We start from the raw sequence: 16,384 nt of genomic DNA, 5'->3' as shown, positions 1-16,384 counted from the left end.
AAGAAAAGCGACCTCTCCTTGTCTGGACGCGGCAGCCATGTGCCCACGGGAAGCTGGTCCAACCAACCCTTCCCAGCGACCGCAAACAGATACCAGCGCAGTTATCGCATGTTACTGCTCTGCCTTTCTAAGAGACAATTAATTTCCTTAAAAACAACCCTAAAAAGAGGGGCGACGCCTGTGGCTCAAAGGAGTAGGGCGCCAGCCCCATATACCGGAGCTGGTGGGTTCAAACCCGGCCCCGGCCCAAAACTGCAAAAAACCCCCCAAACAAACAACAAAAAACCTACAAAAAGAGGTGGGAAGGGGACTCTCTAAATTCCATTCAAACTTTTCCGAACTCTGCGTGTTTCACAGATACAATGAGGCTTAAAATGAGAAGTAGGAGGAGCGTTAAGTCCCCAGGGTCCATCCACTACAGGCAATGAAGGAAAAGTACCTTTTCAGGCAGCTTCAAGTCTCCTACATCGCCGAGCGCAGTCAGTGGAAAACCCTATTATGAGTCACATCAGTCGAGGAGAAAATGGGAAGCAGGATGATGTAGGGCCTAAAGAATGGGGTTGAGTTTTAGGACTAGGGTAAAACAATAGTAAAGTTGCTCCTCTTTGAAGCATGGACCTGTACGGGCCCTGTGTCGTGACAAAAGGTTTCCGTTATGGTTCTATACTGTCCGCATTGGGCCCTCCTGTTCAGTCATCACCACTGCACCACTCTGTCGGGCAGTTCTGGACACGATAATTAGCCTTAGGTCACTCTAGGTCACTTTCCAGATCCTGGGCTACGCAGTCTGCGGGCTGGGAGGACTCCCTGCCTTATTTTGCAGATTAGCAAGGGCTTCCTCTTTCCTCCTGGTATACTACGGGCAGGATTAAGATGGTGCAGCACAAAGACCGCCGTTCTTGTCCTTTTTCCCAGGTGGGGCATTTGCTTGAGGCAGCACCTAGGCAGAGCGCCCACCTTTGTCCATTTTTCCTACTGCGAGCCAGAATCCTCACTATCTCCCTTACAGAAGCCAAACAGAAAAGCCAGCAACGCCGGCACCGCAGTAGCACTCTCGGGCCGCGTGGCTTTCCCGCGCGCTAGCCTTGGGGGCGGAGAAGAACCCGGATGGAACCGCCCTTTCGGCCGGGACCCCTCCCACCGTCTTTGAATGGCAACGCGGGGCGGAGTTGCCCCCCCTTTCGTGATCTGATTGGTTTGTGTTCGCCGTCTTCTCCTCGCGATTGGACATTCCTAGTGCCAGTCACAGAGCGTCGCTGGTCTCTCAGATTGTTGCTAGAAGGAGTCCGCGTAGACGTCTGACTAGACGCCGCGACTTACCTTTGAGCGGTGCGCTGTAGATCCCGCGCTCGGAACCTGTCCAGGGCTTCTGGGCTGCGGGGCCTGGAAGGAGGTCTACCGAAGCGGTTCGAGAACGATCTGGGGGACGTTTAAGCGTTCTCCTTGTCATCCTACTCAACGCCATGTCCTGGATGTTCAAGAGGTGAACGGGGCGAAGGGGGTGGGGTTATGGGGCTAACAGCCCGGAGGCGTCCCCGAATGAACCTGACCTTCCCCGTTTTCGCTCTGCGTTCTCCGTGCGGTTTTTGCAGTTTTTATTCGCTCTGCTGGTTGCTCCGGAGAAATAAATGCATTGTCCTGGCTAGCGAGTAGAGCCTCTAAAGGCAGTTCTCGTGCCAGGGCCTTGGGGAAATCTGTCACCGACTGTGGGGCCTGGAGTTAAAGCTTTCAGCCGGTACCGAACATCCATTAGATACCTACTGTGCACTGGGCATTGTGCTCCGAATTGAGGGCCGAGTAAGACTGCGGTTGTTCCCAAGTAACTCGCTGTTTATGTACATGCGGAAGACCTAAAAGATAATACACGACTTGCTAGAAAAACGCGGGGGAAATAGCGACTTTCTGTTCTTGCGAGAATGGAAACTTTCTGGAATCCCCCAACAGACTTCTCATTTTTCCTTGTCCAAACTAGGTTTCACGTCCATTCCTGAAACAATTACTTTAAACAAACGAGGGTGGGTGGGTAAGGGAGGTGTGAGGTCAGATCCCTCAGGATGGTTTGGATACCGGAATAAAATAAATGTTGTTTTTGAGGGAATTAAAGTAAGAAATGCTGGATGTGTGATTGGAAAAGATATAAACATCTTCATGTATGGTAATAGTTGTATTTTTTTTAAAGTCTCTTCTAGCTCAGTCCACTGAAATTTTGGCACGAAATTGTAGTTACAGACATCACAGACATTTAAATTTATATAAATTATTTTCACCAGGGAAGAGATTTGTTGAACTTTTATTGAGTTTTTCATTTTGAATACCTGTGGGAGTGGAAGAGCTAGTATTGGACAGATAGAGGCTTCCAGAAGCCGTCCCCACTCACCAAATCTTACTTTAACCAGAGTAACTATTAACCTCATTACAGTGATTCCTATGTAAGATTTAATTTGCTAAAATAAAGTGTAAAAAAACTGTTGACCTATAAATACTGATATTGTCTTTAGAAATGCTTGGTTAAATATTGTATTGTTTTTCTGTGCCTTTTTTTTCTTTTTTTGTAAAACAGGGATCCTGTTTGGAAGTATTTGCAGACGGTTCAGTATGGAGCGCAAGGAAGTTTTCCACGCCTCTCATATCCAACTTTTTTCCCTCGTTTTGAATTCCAAGATATTATTCCTCCAGATGACTTCCTAACTAGTGATGAAGAGCTAGATTCAGTTTTATTTGGAACTTTAAGAGGTCATGTGGTTGGACTACGCTATTACACAGGAGTAGTGAGTATATCAGTAGATAGATGCTTAGTTAAGCTCTATTCATGATATTAACCTAGAAAATAAGAATTAGAAGGTAGCATGTGCAGTTAATATTTATTTTACTTTAGGTAATTAAAATATATGTGGACAAGAGATAACAAATAACTGAACTACTTTAATATTCTTTTACATTTATCTCATGCTTATGTTATACAAAGCACTTTTGTAATTTGATACCTATGATAACTTTGAGGTGGATAAGCTAGCTATTTTCTTTCTGTAACTGAGAAACTGAAGGTCTGAAAGATGAAAAGATTTGCCCAAAATGCACAGATACTGTACGGTAAATTTGGGAAATGATTTCCGAGTCTGTTGCTTTCCCTACTTCTGCCCCTTAGCACATTTTCAGTTAAATAGTTTTAATTTAGGAAGATCTTACTAGGTAAGGGAATTACCTATTTAGGTCTTTTGTTTTCTCTAATAAGACTCCACCTTTTCTTCCTGTATCTGTCCTTTTGTTATCTGCATTTTGCATGTGTGTATGTGTGTGTGGTGTTGGGGGGGTGCAAAAGAGGAAAGGGCAGAATGATCAAGAATATATATAACTTCTTTGGTAGTAGTTGTCTTTGTCATGATCATCGAATAGGCTTCTGAATTATTTAGATATCAAACCTCTAATTTAATTTATTATGAAAAATTTGAAACATGCATTAGAATAGTACAATAAACTTCTGTGTACTCATGATCCAGGTTCAACATTTAACATAATATTTTTTCTTTTTCTTTTGGACTGACTAAAGTAAATCCTGAATTCATTCTTTTACATTCATGTGATACAGTATGTATCTATAAAAACATACAGACATTACTTTACATGTTGTTTTCATACTTCACAAAATTAATAATTCCTGTTTGCATGTAATAACTAATCAATGATTGGATTTTCTTGATTTTTTTTTCAAAACATGTCTTTATAGTTGGTTTTTAGAATCAGGATCAGAATAAAGTTTGTACATTATCTTTGGTTATCACAGGACATAATCCCCTTCTCACTTAACTGCTTGTTTCATGTTTTTGGTTTGTTGCATAAACCAGGTCTGTTGTTTTTTTGAATATTCTGGATTTGTTAATTTTTCCCTTACCCCATATGCTTCTTATGTTGAATCTTGTCAAATAATTTTTTTGGCTGAAGAATGTTCACCAGGAGATTCCTTGAGAAAGGGTTCCATGTTCTGAATTTGTGTAGTCCTCTTCCATATTTTCTTCACCGTAGAGCTTCTCAGATCGTTTTGTGATTGTCTGAAATGTATTGTCTAAGAGATTCCTCTGGAAGAAATGGTTTCCTAAGTTTCTGCATGTTCATAATTACAGCGTTTTATCCTTGAAGGGCAGTTTAGTTGAATGTAAAGCTTTGATATCCTGTACTTGATACCCTGTCTCCATAGCCTTGTGTTGCATGACATGGTGGTAGAATTCTCATACCACTATGATTTTCTCTCCAATTTAAGTAAATTGGTATTTTATTTATTTATTTATTTATGTATTTTTTTGCCTAGCTGACTATAAAGTCCAATAGTATGACTAAGGTATGTTTTCAGGGATGAACATTTTATAAATATTTTTCTAATTTGGAAAATTTTCTGTACTTATAGTTTTGCTTTGTTATAAGACGTGTTTCCTTCATCAACTACATTTATCTCCCTCTATATTAGATCTCTTCTACCTATATGTCCGCTACTTCCTTTGAAATCCTTGCTATCATATTTTTCACTTTATTTTTTTAACCATATTTTTCACAGGGTCTGTTAACTCAAGTGTTCTTTCTATTTTAGTCTTTAATTTGAAATAGTTTTTCTTCTTTATTCTGTTTTTTCTTTCTTTATTATTATTATTACTATTTTTTGAGACAGAATCTCACTATGTCGCCCTTGGAAGAGTGCTATGGCATCACAGCTCACAGCAACCTCAAACTCTTGGGCTTAAGAGATTTTCTTGTCTCAGCTCCCAGGAAGCTTTGACTACAGGCACCTGCCGCAATGCCCGACTATATTCTGTTTTTTCTAATAGATTCCTGAAATTTACTAGTTCTTATTTCGTATCTGTCTCTTCTATAGTTCTCATATCCATTTCTCAGCTTTTCTATTTCATATGTGGGCTATTTTTTCAAAACTTCCATGGTTTTCTAAATTATTTTATACCATTGTGAAATACTAGGTTATAAATGTTACTGACCTTAGAATGATTGCTACTGGTTGCTCTTAGAATAATCTCTATAACACTGGTAAACTGGTAAAAACGTGTGCTGATTAAAAGTAATCATCACTAAGCGGCGCCTGTGGCTCAAAGGGGTAGGATACGGGTCCCATATGCCGGAGGTGGCAGGTTCAAACTCAGCCCCGGCCCAAAAAAAAGTAATCATCATCACTTTGAGTTTTTATTTTTCAAAACCTCCAACCTCCAACTCCTGGGCTTAGGCGATTCTCCTGCCTCAGCCTCCTGAGTAGCTGCGACTATAGGTGCCCACCACAGTGCCTGGCTATTTTTTTGTTGCAGTTTGGCCGGGGCTGGGTTTGAACCTGCCACCCTCGGTATATGGGGCTGGCGCCCTACTCGCTGAGCCACAGGCGCTGTCTAACTTCGCTAATTCTTTCTTCTGCCTGCTTAGATCTGCTGTTGAGCCGCTCTAATGAATTTTTACTTCATTAGAGTTTTTGTACTTTTTGACTGCAGAATTTCTATTTGGTGAGACATTGTTGTCAGGTTTTTAGACATGCATTCTCATGTCTAAAGAAATGATTTGCTTTAGGTCTTTGAACATGTTTAAAATAGCTGACTTAAATTCTTTTTCTAGTATGTCTAACATCTGTGCTTTCCTAGGGACTGTGGATACTGGTTGCTTTTTTTTTCTGTGTGTTGAGAAGGGACACCAAAAAGGAGACTTCGAGGAGGGTGGGAGGAGAAACTGGCCTGCTGAACCAGGAAGTCTGGAGGGCCCATAAGAGTATGGATAGAAATAACCTAGATTACCAATGACCGATAGAAAGAGACAATCAATGACCAATAAACAGTGGTATCAGGTGCAGAGAGGCAAATGAGAAACATGCATCCAATTTCAAATGGAAAGAGTTATTTCTAATACCCCTGCAGATCTTTGTGTCTTGTCTCTCAACTCTGCTTTCTTTTCATGAGAGGGACCAAATTTCTACTCTGTTTGAAAGTGCTCTAATCTTTCTCTTTGTTCTTCCTAAATAAGGTCTGTTACCCTGAAACTTGTATATGTTCCTTTTGCTTTCTATCCACACTGCCTGTGCCCCTCCAGTTTTATTTTTGGTTTCCACTCACTTTTGCTTTGCCTTGGTTGAACTTTCTACCTCAGCCAAGTGATGGAACCAGGTCACTAAGTTTGGGAAATGGCCCCCCGAACCCCAACAAGTGTAGACCATACTTGCCTGTTTCCTTTTACACCTAGTACTTTTTTTTCTTGAAAATGGATATTTTGAATAATGTGGCAACTGAAAATCAGATTCTCCTTTCTTCTTAGGGTGGTGATTGTTGATTTTGGTAATTAGCATTTGTTTGTTAGTGCCTTTCTGAATTACCTCTATAAAATCTGTTTTTTATTGTGTGGTCACTGGCGTCTGTACTTGGTTACCTTAGTGGTCAGCTAATGATTGTACTGGAACAAATAAGTCTCTCATTCCTTGCTTAGAGCCTCTGTGTTGAGACAGTGGTCCAGCACTCTTAAGGCAGTTGACATCTCTTTAGCTTTCACTTTCTGCTAGTTAAAACGCTGCAAGTTTAGCTAGAGGTGAGAGCTTAGGACCTTCCCTAGTATTTCCTGAGAATGTGCACAGCCCTACTGTGCTTTCTTATGGCCTTCTAGATTTACAGAATCATGTTGGAGCTTTTCAAACCCTTAATGACATCTCATTCTCCAGCTTTTTCTTATAACCCTTTTTGTTATTCTATTGTTTGCTCTAGCTGTTATTCAGGGCTTCAGGCAGCCATGAAGTTGAAGCACTTGCCTATAAAATTGTTCTTGACAAACATTGGTCCAAGGGAGAAGGTTTTTTTATACTGACAACTCCGAGGTCAAATACAGCTGCTCTTTTAAGTGGGGTCTTCTAGGGAAGCTCCACAAAAGGTCTAAAAAATGATAGTTCTTTGGGAATGAAAGAGCTGTAACTCCATGTTCTTCTCTGGAGACTGCCAGGCTCTACCTAGAATCCCAGCAGGCTATTATTTTTAAAGGTTACTGTGTAGCTGGATTGCTGGGGATAGGACTAGGGTACTGATTTCTTTTTTTTTTGGAGACAGAGTCTTGCTCTATTGCCAGGGCTGCAGGGCAGTGGTGCCTCATGACTCACTGCATCCTCCACTCCTGAGCTCAAGTGATGTTTCCTGGCTTAGCCTCCCAAATAGCTGGAACTACAGGCACACACCACCATACCTGCCTGATTTTTCCATATTTTAGAGGTGGGAGTCTCACTGTGTTGCTCAGGTTGGTCTCAGATTCCTGGCCTCAAGCAGTCCTCCCACCTCTGCCTTCCAAAGTGCTAGGTTTATAGGGTGTGAGTTGCCATGCCTAATCTCATCAGTTTTTCTTGGATAAACACTCTCCAAATTTCTACAAGCCCTTGTTTAGTTCTGAGAGTTCTGAAAAAGGTGATTCAGACTATTTTGACTGGGGTTTGTTGCTTTTATTAAGGAAAAAAATTTTTGGAAGTGCTTATTTTGCCATTTGATTTTGTCACTCTCGTACAGAATGGCATGAGTTAAACTGGATATATTTTTATTACTCCAGTTCCATCATGACTTACAAATGCCCCCTCCCTTTTATATCCTGGGGAATTCAGGGTCAGGAACCAGCCTGCTTAGGGTCAATTTCAGCTCTGCTACCTGTTAGTGACCTTGGGCAAGTTATTTAACTTTCCTGTGCTTTAGGTTCTTCATTTGTACAATGGGAATAATAATAGTGTCTTCCAGTAGAGTCGTGAGAATTTAAAAAGTCAATCTATGTAATGTACTTAGAACAGTTCTTAGCACATAGTAAGCACTCAGTAAAGGTTAGCTGTTTTTCAGAAGTTATAATGTTGAAATTTTTAGTTAGTATGAGCTTGCTAATTTAGATTTGATTGTATTTTTTTAGATTTAAAGGATTTGTTAACTTCCTAGTGAATATAGATTAGAAAAGTAATATTAAAGAATTATTATAAAATATATTATTTAATATTTCTATAGTATGAGCCCAAGAAAATGTAGTTTTCTTTTTTTTTTGTAGAGACAGAGTCTCACTTTATGGCCCTCGGTAGAGTGCCGTGGCCTCACACAGCTCACAGCAACCTCCAACTCCTGGGCTTAAGCGATTCTCTTGCCTCAGCCTCCCGAGTAGCTGGGACTACAGGCGCCCGCCACAACGCCCGGCTATTTTTTTTTTGGTTGCAGTTTGGCCGGGGCCGGGTTATGAACCTGCCACCCTCGGTATATGGGGCTGGCGCCCTATGGACTGAGCCACAGGCGCCGCCCGAAAATGTAGTTTTCTTACATGTAGTGATTTGTAGTAGTATTAAAAAATGAATAGAAATTCTTGATAAAAGTATAATGAAGTTGTTGTCTATTTATTGTTTATAATGTTATGTGTTTATCATTTTATTAGGTTAATAATAATGAAATGGTTGCATTACAACGAGATTCTGATAACCCCTATGATAAAAATGCAATTAAAGTGAACAATGTGAATGGAAATCAAGTTGGCCATGTGAAGAAAGATCTCGCAGCTGCTTTGGCTTATATCATGGACAACAAATTAGCACAAATCGAAGGGTAATGTACTTTCAGAGTTTAATAATTGTGAGTTATAGTCATCTTTGAATTTGTTAGGGCTTGTTTTTTGTGCCTATGAAGGTATACTGACAACTTTTATTATTCTACCTTTGGTATGTGTTTTAATTTTCCTCTAATCTGTCTCTAGTACCTTGACCATCAGATAGTTATCCTCTCATTTTTCCTACTGAATTGTTAACTATGGAGAAAAAAAGACTTAGATTCAAATGTTAGGAAGTATACTTCATCTCTTTAAGCCTTTTGATGCCTAGGTCTAGGAGTTTGGAACTATTTGTTAAAATCAAAAGTTACAAGCTGTTAGCTGTAATGAGATGCAGGTGAGTTTCGTTTTGTCTCTATAGTGTTTCAGAAATTTGTTATATAATTCCAATATTGAGATATGTACATATTCTACATTTTATATGTATTAATTTGTTACCCTAAATATAAAATTTATTTACTAAGATTTTGTCTTGACAAATGGAAGATCTGACAATGGTAGAACCTTATTTCCATATGACATCAGTTCAATGAAACTCAGCAAATAGCTATCTCCGTAGCTAGGGCATATGCTGTCCCAGTTCTACCCCCTCACTTCTGTTTTGTTTTTTTGAGCTCTCAATCTCCTAGGGCAGCAGTCTTTTTTGGCACCAGGGGACTGGTTTCATGGAAGATGGTTTTTGCCTGGACGCAGGGGTTGGGGAGGTATGGTTTAGGGATGATTCAAGTGCATTACATTTACTGTGCACTTTATTTTTGTTATTATTACATTGCAATTTAAAATGGAATAATTATTCGACTCACCATAATGCAGAATCAGTGGGAGCGCTGAGCTTGTTTTCTTGCAACTAGATGGTCCCATCCCGTATTTGCAACTACTCTTCAGCACTAGCATCGCAGCCTGAGCTCTACCTCAGGTCATTAGATGTTAGATTTTCATAAGGAGCATGGCCTAGATTCTCAGATGTGCAGTTTACAGTAGGGTTCACCCTCCTGTGAGAATCAAACGCTCTTGCTGATCTGACATGAGGCAGAGCTCAGGTGGTGATGTGAGTGAAGGGGAGTAGCCGTAAATACCTATATGAGACTTCTTGCTGGCCATCTGCTTACCTCCTGCTGTGCAGCCCAGTTCCTAACAGGCCACAGACCTTGGGGTTGTGGACCCCAGTCCTAGAGCTTACACTTTCCCACTTTCAAACTTTTTGCTTTCTGCTTTCAAACTCAGTCTCTTCTCAGTTACCTTTTCTCATTTACGTGTTTGTGATCTCCATTTAAGATATTTAAATGTTTAGGGTCTTTGTATCCAAATACCAATGTTTGTAATAGTCATATCCTAGGTGAATTTGAAAGATAAAATAAATGCTCAGTAATGTCTCACTATGTTTTCTTCGTTTTCAGTTCAAGTTTTTCAGATATTGGGAACAAACTTTTAGTGAATCTGGATTAGAAATAATTCTTACAAATTATTCTCCATTCTTTCAGCAGATTGAATTATTACCCTCACTGATTCTAGTTAGCCAAAACTCTTGTCTTCTTAATTTAACCCTTTTACTTACCTTACAATCTTGTTTATAGGCTGTCCTTGGATTTTTAAACTGCTTCATCCCATCTCGGTTTCTTTTGGCATTCTATTCCCCCAAACTAGCTTTTCTTCTGATTGTGATAATTCTTTTTTTTTTTTTGTAGAGACAGAGTCTCACTTTATGGCCCTCGGTAGAGTGCCGTGGTCTCACACAGCTCACAGCAACCTCCAACTCCTGGGCTTAAGCGATTCTCTTGCCTCAGCCTCCCGAGTAGCTGGGACTACAGGTGCCCGCCACAGCGCCCGGCTATTTTTTTTGGTTGCAGTTTGGCCGGGGCTGGGTTTGAACCCGCCACCCTCGGCATATGGGGCCGGCGCCCCACTGACTGAGCCACAGGCGCTTCTTATTCCATGTTATTTTCTTTTAAGTCTGCCTAGCTAGCTCCTTATTTTACTGTTATGTAGAGTTTGAATGGTACCTTTAGAATATTTAACAGTATAAATGGAGATAAACATAACACTTGTAATTTCTCATTTTTTTCTTCTCCCATATGTATATATAGGGTAGTTCCCTTTGGTGCAAATAACACTTTTACCATGCCTCTGCATATGACTTTCTGGGGAAAAGAAGAAAATAGAAAAGCAGTTTTAGATCAGTTGAAGAAACATGGATTTAAATTGGGTCCTGCACCAAAAAGTAAGTCTAGGGTTTAACCTAATATTATTTTGATATTATAAGATAAAGGGATTATGAAATATTTCATTTTTATTTGAATTTGGTTGGCCAACTTAAATTGTACTGAAGACTCTACATTTAGAACTTTTTGTCAGGAATCTGAGCAAATCTTTGATTTTTTTCTTTATTTTGAAAAACTAAATTTACACATCATCTGACATTTTAAGTTCATAAATGATCCTAGAAGAAGTGCAACATACCTTATTGTTGAATATCACTGTGGTCACCTTCAAAGTACTCCCCTTGGAAAGCTATGCATCAAGGCTAGCACCTAGTCTATGCCAGCAATTTTGAAACACTTTTTCTGGAAAGACCTTTAGAGTGGTTGCTTTACAAAAGTTCTGACAATTAAGTTTGTGAACTTGCCACCATGTGCTTACATTGGTAGCACTGTACAAATAAGTTGGTAAGATTTCACAACCTTAGTATCTCACAGCTGTGTTTGTCTTAATGTGTGGCTATATCTTGCTAAGTGGCATTCATCATTTTGTTGTGTGTTTTTGTGTGATGACAGCTCTGACGATCATTCTAGAAAAAGAGTTCCAAAATTATTTTGAAGGCCAGTCTAGATGCTGGCATTGGTGCATAGCTTCCCAAGGGGAGTACTTCACAGGTGACCATAGTGTCATTCAGTAGCGAGGTTACATAGCACTTTTCTAGGATTAGTTCGTGAACTTAATTGTCAGATCTTGTAAAAAAAAAATAGACATGGAGCTTACATATACCCTCTCCTGATTTTCCCTAATGGTAACATCATGAAATCCTGATTTTACACATTCTTTTTGATAAACTTCCAACAGGATTATTTGTTTCACAAGAATTTATTCAAATAATGTAGAATCATTTTAATAATGTGTTTTTTTTAATGATTTAGGAAAGCTTTTAAGAAAACTTAAAACTATATTATGTTAATATATTGTATTATATAAATTTTAAGTTTCCTTATTAAAGGCAAACCTATTTTACTTGATGATTTTATTCTTTTCATTTTGTAAATTATAGCTTTAGGATTCAGCTTGGAAAGTGGTTGGAGCTCTGGAAGAGCTGGACCAAGCTATAGTATGCCGGTTCATGCTGCAGTACAGATGACAACTGAACAGGTATATTTCTCTTTTATTTTGTAATCTAAAAATGAATTTTAAATGTTGAAAGTTTGTGTTTAAAATAATATGGCAAATGTGTGTGTGCTGGTATTAATGATCTTCAGATATATTGTTACAATGAAACATATTAAAGAATAAATATATATTTGTAAATGCTTATGTAAAAAGTAGTGGTAAGAGCTCTGTGCCTGTAGTTCTGCTGCTAGGGCGCCAGCCACATACAGCAGTGCTGGCCGGTTCGAATCCAGCCTGGGTCTGCCAAATAATAATGACAACTACAACAACAACAACAAAATAGCCAAGTGTTATGGTGGGCACCTGCAATCCCAGCTACTTGAGAGGCTGAGGCAAGAGAATTACTTAAGCCCAAGAGTTTGAGGTTGCTGTGAACTGTGACGCCAGGGCACTCTACCTGGTGTGACAAGGTGACTCTGTCTCAAAAAAAAAAAAAAAAAGCCATGGTAAGGAGTAAATCTGTGCATAAATTATTCATACTTAAAAATACATTATTGTACATGCATGGTATATTTTTGTGTTTGAAGTTTTCAAAATGTTTAAGTAGTAATTTACAAAATATTGAAAAAGTACTGTGGTATGTACCTGATAGTCCAGCTTTCCAGGAGACTGGGGGTGAATGTTTGAGGCCCACCTAGGCAACATAGCAAAACCAGTCACTAGTAATAAATAAGTAAATAAATAAAATTTAAAAAAAAATCAAAGCTTGAAACTTATTCACCTTATTTCAGTAAGGTTGCAAATGCATTGTTAAAAATTAACAAATCTTTGGCATTGCTATAGTTCTTATTTTGTCAAATTTGTAATCTAGGATGTGGTCATGCTGAGTTAGTTTGAAAAAAATGTATATAAAATAAATTAGTGAAGATCAATTTAAAAATAATATCAAAACTCTTTTTTTTATGTTCCTAGCCACCAGTGCCAGCTATTTAATCTACTAATTGTAATTATTATATTTCTTCTGCTTATTGTTAGAAGGGCTTGAGCTTGTGTCTAGTGAGTAATCTCTGGGTAATTTTTTAGACATAGTCTGCTTTCTTCTGGGTTGCTGCTGTGTGTTCATGTGTTAATTTGCAAAAGTACAAGAGGGCCATAAAGTTTGTGTGCAATTTCCGTAGCTCAGTGAGTAGGGCGCCAGCCATACACCAAGGCTGGCAGGTTCGAGCCCAGCCTGGGCCTGCTAACCAACAAAAAACGACAACTGCAATAAAAAAAAATAGCTGGACATTGTATCAGTTGCCTGTATTTCCAGCTACTTGGGAGGCTAAAGCAAGAGAATCACTTAAGCCTTAAGAGTTTGAGGTTGCTGTGAGCTGTGACGCCACAGCGCTGAACAAAGGGTGACATAGTGAAACTGTCTCAAAAAAATAAATAAAGTGCTTGGAACTTATGGCCACCTAATATCCATAACAGACATATATTGCTGTGGACTAGATGAACTCAAGTAGCCAACTAAGTTAGCATAATAATGAAATCATCCTAATGCTCTATAGTATATAATGAATTCCTTATTGCAATAAAAATAAATGCAAAGTCATTGACTTGAAAAAGAACGAAATGGAATCTGGTAGGACTGACAAAATAATTTGAAATCAACTAATAGAATCACAGAATTTCAGTGGCAGGCGATACCTTGGAGACAGTCTAAATTTAGTTCACCTTTTCAGAAGCAAGATACAGAAAGATAAAGGTTAAGTGTGTTTCCAAATGTACGGGTTTATCTATGACAGAACTGTAAATTAAACCCAGGACTTAAAACTCTCTTCTTGGTATTCTTTCAAATATTATACAGTTATCTCTTAAACCGCTAAAGCACTTCCTCATTCTACCTTCAATGAACAGTGTAGAATCTCGGTCAAAGAGTTCATTTGTTTTATGTGCCTTTTGGCTTTTGACACCCTTTTAGTTAACTAAATGATTTAAAATCTCTGAATTAAGTGCAATTATTTAATTGGTGTGTTTCATGATGTTTCTTATTGCTGTTTATTGTAGCTTAAAACGGAATTTGACAAATTGTTTGAAGATTTAAAAGAAGATGATAAAACTCAAGAAATGGAACCAGCTGAGGTACTGAGGCAGTATTTTCTCTTAAAACTACTCAGGATTTTTTTTTTTTTTTTTTTTTTTTTTGGCCGGGGCTGGGTTTGAACCCACCACCTCTGGCATATGGGACCGGTGCCCTACCTGCTGAGCCACAGGCGCCGCCCTCAGGATTTTAAAATATGTTGATAATACATACTTTTTTTTAACCATAAAATCAACTCTTTTTTTTCACATCATGTGAAAAAGAGAACGGCTTATTGTGTTTTTCTTTGTGACATTTTATAGGCTATTGAAACACCGTTGCTTCCGCATCAGAAGCAAGCTCTAGCTTGGATGGTTTCACGGGAAAACAGTAAAGAACTTCCACCATTCTGGGAACAGCGAGATGATTTATATTATAATACAATAACAAATTTTTCTGAGAAAGACCGACCAGAAAATGTCCACGGAGGGATTTTAGCTGATGATATGGGTTTGGTAATTATTTTTTTTCTTTAATTAATAAAATATTTTTGTGATTATGATTTTGCAGAAAGTAAATTTGAAGACGAAAGAGATAGCAATGTTGGCACTAGTTTGGGACTTTTACTGTAGAACACAGATATTTTTATAGTTTCACTTAAAATAATGCTAAACATTTGTTTGATTCAAGTACAATTGAAACAGTGAACAATAATGGTAAATTCTATTTCTCAGTTTTCTTTACTTTTTGAAATTCAAGGTAACCTGTCTTTTATGAGTTTTTGTTTAGAAAAGAAAGATAAAACAATGATAGATGGTGTATTCCATATTAAGTATTGTGGTATAATAGAGTATTAAGTAGATACTTAAGATCCTTACACTAGCAGTTTTTATACTCTTTGGTCTCAGTAACTCTTCTCTTGAAAATTATTAAAGATCAAGAGCTTTTATTTTTGTGGACTGTATCTATTATTAATATTTATAGTTTGAATATTAGGCATGGTTAATTTAAAACATTTATTAACGTAAGTAGCATATTTTTAAGTGGAAAGTAACTATTCCAAAACAATAGCAATTTTGGTGAGGAGACTGGCATAGTTTTACTTTCTACAGATAGCTTTGTTGTTCGGCTGAATAGATGACAGCTGAATTCTGCATTTCTTTATTTAGTCTTTTGTGATATGTTTTTTTGATTAAAGTATATGAAGAAAATTTGTCTTCAAACAGATATGTAGTTGTAAAGTGAGGAGTACTGTAATAGCCTTTAAGATAATTACAGATTCCTTCTTTGATACTATACCAAAATTCAAGAGGTATTAGTTTATTGAAGGGTAATAGTTATGATACAGAACTTGTAATCATACCAGTCAACTTTTTATACTGCTTCATTAAAATCCATTTGTGTCTCTTGCCCATTGAATGCATACAGATTTTCCAAATGTTGATGTATCTCATGCACTATCAAAAATTTATATGGATTGATATTATCACTTGCTTTATTAAGAGTGTTTACATTTTGGAAGTCTGTATTCATTGTATCAGATAGAAATTTTTTAATATTCCAGTTTTTGATTGAAAACTCAGTTTATCACTGACAACAAATCTCATTTGTTCCCTTGAATGTGATGGCCTCAGTTTGTTCATTTTGAAGAAAATGTCTTCCAGACACCCGGTTGTGATGGCAGTTGTCAGTCATTCTTTTAAATAAAAATGGCATTGTATGAAAAAAAGTGGCTAGTAAGCTTGCAACTGATTCTGGAGTGAGTTTTCCCTTGACAACCTCCACATTTTGATACACACAGAAGTATTTTATGTGTACTTTCTATTTTGTTACACAGAATATTAAAAAGATGTGTACTTAAGAGATGAAATTTAACGAAGTTAATGTATACTGCTTCATTGGGACCATTTTTTAAACTGGCTTTTTATGTTTTTTGTTTTCTTTTGTTGACTATATGTGGTGGTTCGGAGCATGACGGCCACTACTTTAGTGCTTTGTTTTCTGCTAAGTTACAAGCACTTTTTCCACCATTGCTTTTTGTAGCATTAGTGCAGATGTCATTACAAATAAGATCTTACTCAGTAGTATGATAAAAATAATTCAACCTCATGTTTTCCTGAAAGTGTCCTAGAAATTCCCCCAGAGGCTTATGGGCCACACTTTGAAAACTATTTTCTACTGTTCTAAAATTGCCAGAGTTTTATTTTTCATATTGCTAACTATAAATTAAGCTCTAGAAAATATTGAAAATTTATGTTTCTATTCGAGAAAAATGCGTAAGAAATACCATATTCTGTATGCTTCATTGATAAGTTATGGCTTTTAAGTCTTGGTATTATCTTTAAATCAAATTTAATGATTATCTCTTTTCATATGCATAATATTACTAATCATTTTGAATTAGCTCTGAACTTTATAGTGAACAAGTAGTTT

The 16,384-nt window shown here is 37.8% G+C and overlaps 1 protein-coding gene across 8 annotated transcripts in view; it reads left to right on the top strand.

Annotated features, from left to right (window-relative positions):
• Positions 1 to 1,245: 1,245 nt before the first annotated feature.
• Positions 1,246 to 16,384, top strand: part of HLTF (helicase like transcription factor) — a 53,848-nt gene continuing 38,709 nt past the window's right edge. For 5 of the 8 annotated variants that reach the window (XM_053598918.1, XM_053598915.1, XM_053598917.1 and 2 more), the window contains exons 1-7: positions 1,272 to 1,483; positions 2,561 to 2,768; positions 8,404 to 8,570; positions 10,656 to 10,789; positions 11,831 to 11,928; positions 13,939 to 14,013; positions 14,275 to 14,466. In XM_053598918.1, the coding sequence (XP_053454893.1) occupies positions 1,464 to 1,483; positions 2,561 to 2,768; positions 8,404 to 8,570; positions 10,656 to 10,789; positions 11,831 to 11,928; positions 13,939 to 14,013; positions 14,275 to 14,466 (894 nt within the window). In that variant the 5' untranslated portion in view covers positions 1,272 to 1,463. Of the gene's footprint in view, positions 1,484 to 2,560; positions 2,769 to 8,403; positions 8,571 to 10,655; positions 10,790 to 11,830; positions 11,929 to 13,938; positions 14,014 to 14,274; positions 14,467 to 16,384 lie in introns of all 8 variants that reach the window. The other 3 variants (XM_053598921.1, XM_053598920.1, XM_053598919.1) reach the window with 1 other exon arrangement.

Source organism: Nycticebus coucang, chromosome 8 (assembly GCF_027406575.1).
Source record: "Nycticebus coucang isolate mNycCou1 chromosome 8, mNycCou1.pri, whole genome shotgun sequence".
NCBI classification, from domain to species: domain Eukaryota; kingdom Metazoa; phylum Chordata; class Mammalia; order Primates; family Lorisidae; genus Nycticebus; species Nycticebus coucang.
Note: the sequence above shows the minus strand (reverse complement) of the source record. Positions and strands in the feature narration are given on the sequence as shown.